At 56.2% G+C, this 3923-nt stretch overlaps 1 protein-coding gene across 1 annotated transcript; it reads left to right on the top strand.

Moving 5' to 3' along the window:
• The first annotated feature begins 1371 nt into the window (after positions 1-1371).
• Positions 1372-2328, top strand: LOC116520450 (cyclin-dependent kinase 5 activator 1-like). The gene has a single exon (XM_032234658.1). The coding sequence runs from the start codon at positions 1372-1374 to the stop codon at positions 2326-2328; it is 957 nt and encodes a 318-aa protein (XP_032090549.1).
• The last annotated feature ends 1595 nt before the right edge of the window (positions 2329-3923 follow it).

Here is a 3923-nt window from a genome sequence, read left to right on the forward strand (position 1 = left end):
CTTTAATTCATTTTCACGGAAATGTTCTGTTCAGTTTTGAGGGGAGCGACCCCCCCCAAAAAAATCCTCTTGCAGGGTAGCAAGGGGAGAGACCCCCCCTTCTTCCTCCTGATTGGGAAATGCACCCCCCCCTCCAGCACAAGCTGGTGTGTGTGTGTGTGTGTGTGTGTGTGTGTGTGTGAGTGTGTGTGATGGGCTCAATTCATCTGATGCCACCCATCTGGGCATCCCAGAAACAGGAAAATTACACACTCTCCCTGGGGGCTTTCACTCAGAGGACCCACCCACCCACCCAAGGAGTTGCAAGCCAAGACTGACCTTGGGACCCCAACCCACGGGGGGGGGGGGGGGGGTAGAGAGAAGCCCCTTACCTCCCATAAAGACCTTCCCCAGACTGAGAATCTCCTGCTGAGCACCCTCCACGAGGATTCCCCCTCCCCCCACTTTCCGCGGGAGGGAGGGTAGAGGTTTCCCCCCACCACCCCACCAAAACCCACGCTGAGCATCCCTCCTCCCTCCCCCTCCTCTTCCAAACTGCAGACCCGAAACCCTCCGCCACTCAAGCCCGGGGTGGAGGGTAAGGGGTGGGGGGTCTCCGGTGCCCCCCTCCCCGAGCCGGCCCTTCCCCAAATTTGCAATTCCACGCGCGTCCCGCGCCCACTCGCGCCCACCCTCCCTCCTTCCCTTCCCTCCCTCCCTCCTTTCCGACGCCTCGCCCTCCGCGCGGCTGCGGCGCTTTTGCGCATCTGCACCCGGAGCGGAGGGAAAGAGAGCGGTCGGCCGCCAGGTTTTCCTCACGGGCGGCGTCTGGAGCGAAGGGGACGAAGCGGCGGAGGAGATTGCGGCAGCCGCGGGCAGGAGCGAAACAGAAGGCGGAGGAGCCGAAAACAGCGCAGGAGGAAAAGAGCCGGCATGCCCGGGGAAGAAGGAGCAGCGGCGGCGGCGGCGGCGGCGGCGGGCAGAGGGGTGATGCTACCCGGAGTCCGTCGGAATCCCACGGGGCGCCCAGCGGAGACCAGCGACGGAGCAGGTCGGGCGTAGTTCCGGAGAAGCGCCTGGGCTCTCTCTGGACCTCCATCGCTTTCCGGAGCTGTCCGGCTGGCTGATCTCCCTTCCCACGTTTTCCCCACCGGGATTAGCAGCCCGAGGACCCCCCGACGGACCTGTCATGCCGCCTCTCCGCCTTCGGGGGGCAGCCGCGAACCCCTGATTTGGGGCTGCGAGGCTGAGCCGGCGCCCCCCTCTTCATCATGTGGGGCCAGGCAGACTGAGCTGAAGGGTACTTGCCCAGCGCAGCCCTTGTGACTCCCTGCCACCTGTGTTGCTGCTTCTGCTCCCAGAGGGACCCTCCCTCCCTCCCCTGCCTCTGCCATGGGCACCGTGCTCTCCCTCTCGCCTAGTGGCGGCGGTGGCAAACCCAGCCTGCCCGAGGAGGGATCCACCAGCTCTCTGTCCCACTACCCTGGTGGCCTGTCCAGTGGTAAGGGAAGCGGGCAGAAGTCGGACAAGACCCTCAAGAGACCCTCCATGTTCATCCCCGCCTTGACGTGGAAGAGGCTGGTGGCCTCCACCAAAAAGCGGGGTTCTCGGGCCAAAGGCGCGGCCCTCCCCGGCAAGAATTTCCCGGCGGGAAAAGAGGTGGCCCACCTCAACCACGAGAACATCCAGAAGTCTCTCTCTTGTGCCAACCTCGCCGGCTATGAGGAAGGCGGGCCGCCCTTGGTGCCACTCAGCACCAAGGGCCTGTCCGCCACCACCGGGGGCCCGGCCGGCTCCTTGCTGAAGCCTGGCGGGTTGGGGGGCAGCTCCACGTCCCCCCGGCGGGTCATCGTCCAGGCGTCCACCAGCGAGCTGCTGAAATGCCTCGGCGAGTTCCTCTGCCGGCGGTGTTACCGCCTGAAGCACCTGTCGCCCACTGAGCCTATCCTGTGGCTGCGCAGCGTGGACCGCTCCCTGTTGCTACAAGGTTGGCAGGACCAGGCCTTCGTCACGCCGGCCAACGTGGTCTTCGTCTACCTGCTGTGCCGGGAAATGATCGATGGCGACCTAGTGGGCAATGAACACGACCTCCAGGCCGCCCTGCTGACCTGCCTCTACCTGTCCTACTCCTACATGGGGAACGAGATCTCCTACCCGCTGAAGCCCTTCCTGGTAGAGGCCTCCAAGGACGTTTTTTGGAACCGTTGCCTGCACATCATCCACGCCATGAGTGCCAAAATGTTGAGGATCAACGCGGACCCACACTACTTCACTCAGGTGTTCGCCGACCTCAAAAACGAAGGCAACGCGGCGGCCCCCGAGAACTTTGCCCGCGTCTTGGACCGTTGACTGTTGACTCTTCGCAACTTCACAGTTTTGGGGGGGACGGGGGAGGCTCCTGGGGATGGGTTTGGAATCACGAACCAGAAGGACCGGCCCTCCTTGCACCCCGAGAGGCTACACGGCCCTCCGATTCCGGAAAGGAGGAAGAGGCGTGGAAGAGGAACACCGATACAGCGAATGTCGTGTTCCCCCCACCTTTGGCTAAAAGAGAGGGGAAGAAGACCCCCCCTGCCCCATGGGGAGGGGGCGGGTGTCGACTTCTGAAAAGCCCATAATACAGAAAGTCCTCGACTTACGGCCGCAAGAGAGACGTTTGTTCAGCCAATTTTGGCCCCTTCGATGCCCTTTCTTGTGACGGTTGTCTTTTCCCCCGATCACGGCAGTTGTTCAGTTTTACAACGCGGTTGTTAAGTGAATCTGATTTGCTTGTTCAGGAGGTCGCAAAAGGGGGATCAGGAGACCCCGGGAGGCAGCAACCGCCCTGAAGATGGCAAGCACCCCGTGACCGTTGGGATGCTGCGACGGTCGTTAAGCGTGAAAAACGGTCCTAAGTCGCTTTTTTCAGCGCTGTTGGAAATTCGAACAGTCACTCGGCAAGCTGCTGTAAGTCGAGGACTATCTGTACTTATTAAATAGGCATTTTTTTCCCAGTCATTTGTTCTGCCAAAGCAAACCAAGGAATAACATTGGGAAGGAAAAATATTTATGTAGCCCCTGAATCCAGCATCGAAACCAGCATCAACTTCCTTTGAATTCTCCTTCAAAATGGATCATTTTAAATCCTCTCTCTCTCTCTATCAGTCTTTAGCTATCTGTATCTTTCTACCTATCTATCTAATATATCTGTCTCTATTTCTCTCTCTCTCTCTCTCTCACTCCCTCTATCTATCTATATCTCTCTCTATTTCTCTCACACACTCCCTCCCCCCCTCTCTAATCTATCTATCTCTCTATTTCTCACACTCCCTATCTGTCTCTCTCTATATATTTATTTCTCTGTCTTTCTGTTTCTATTTCACTCTCTAATCTATCCATCTCTCTATTTCTCTCTGTGTGTGTTTCTCTCACACACCCCACCTCTCCCTCTCTCTCTCTCTCTCTTTCATCTATCTAAAGCTATCTATTTCTCTCTCTCACACACACTTCCTATCTCTCTCTCTAATCTATCTATATCTCTCTATTTCTCTCTGTGTGTTTCTTTTGCACACCCTACCTACCCCCCTCTCTCTCCCTATCTATCTATCTATCTATCTATCTATCTATCTATCTATCTATCTATCTATCTATCTATCATCATCTCTATCTATATCTCTTTCTCTCGCACACCCTACCTCTCTCTCTCTCTCTCTCTCTTTCTTCTTCTTTCTTTCTCTGTCTTTCTGTTTCTCTCTCTCACTCCCCCTCTCTATCTATATCTATCTATCTCTATTTATTTCTACCTACGTACCTACCTAATTTTTCTCTCTAATCTAATCTGATCTAATTATCAATCTCAATCTATTATTCTTATCTCACTTTTTCTCATTATATCTATCCATCCATGTAATCTATGTAATCTATCTCTCCCTCTGTATCTCTCTCCCTCTCTCTCTCTCTCTCTC

This window comes from Thamnophis elegans, chromosome Z (genome assembly GCF_009769535.1).
Source record: "Thamnophis elegans isolate rThaEle1 chromosome Z, rThaEle1.pri, whole genome shotgun sequence".
In the NCBI taxonomy this organism is placed as follows: Eukaryota; Metazoa; Chordata; class Lepidosauria; order Squamata; family Colubridae; genus Thamnophis; species Thamnophis elegans.

Excerpts from the sequence above, each read along its gene's own strand:
- LOC116520450 (XM_032234658.1), top strand. The coding sequence starts at position 1,372 with ATGGGCACCGTGCTCTCCCTCTCGCCTAGTGGCGGCGGTGGCAAACCC.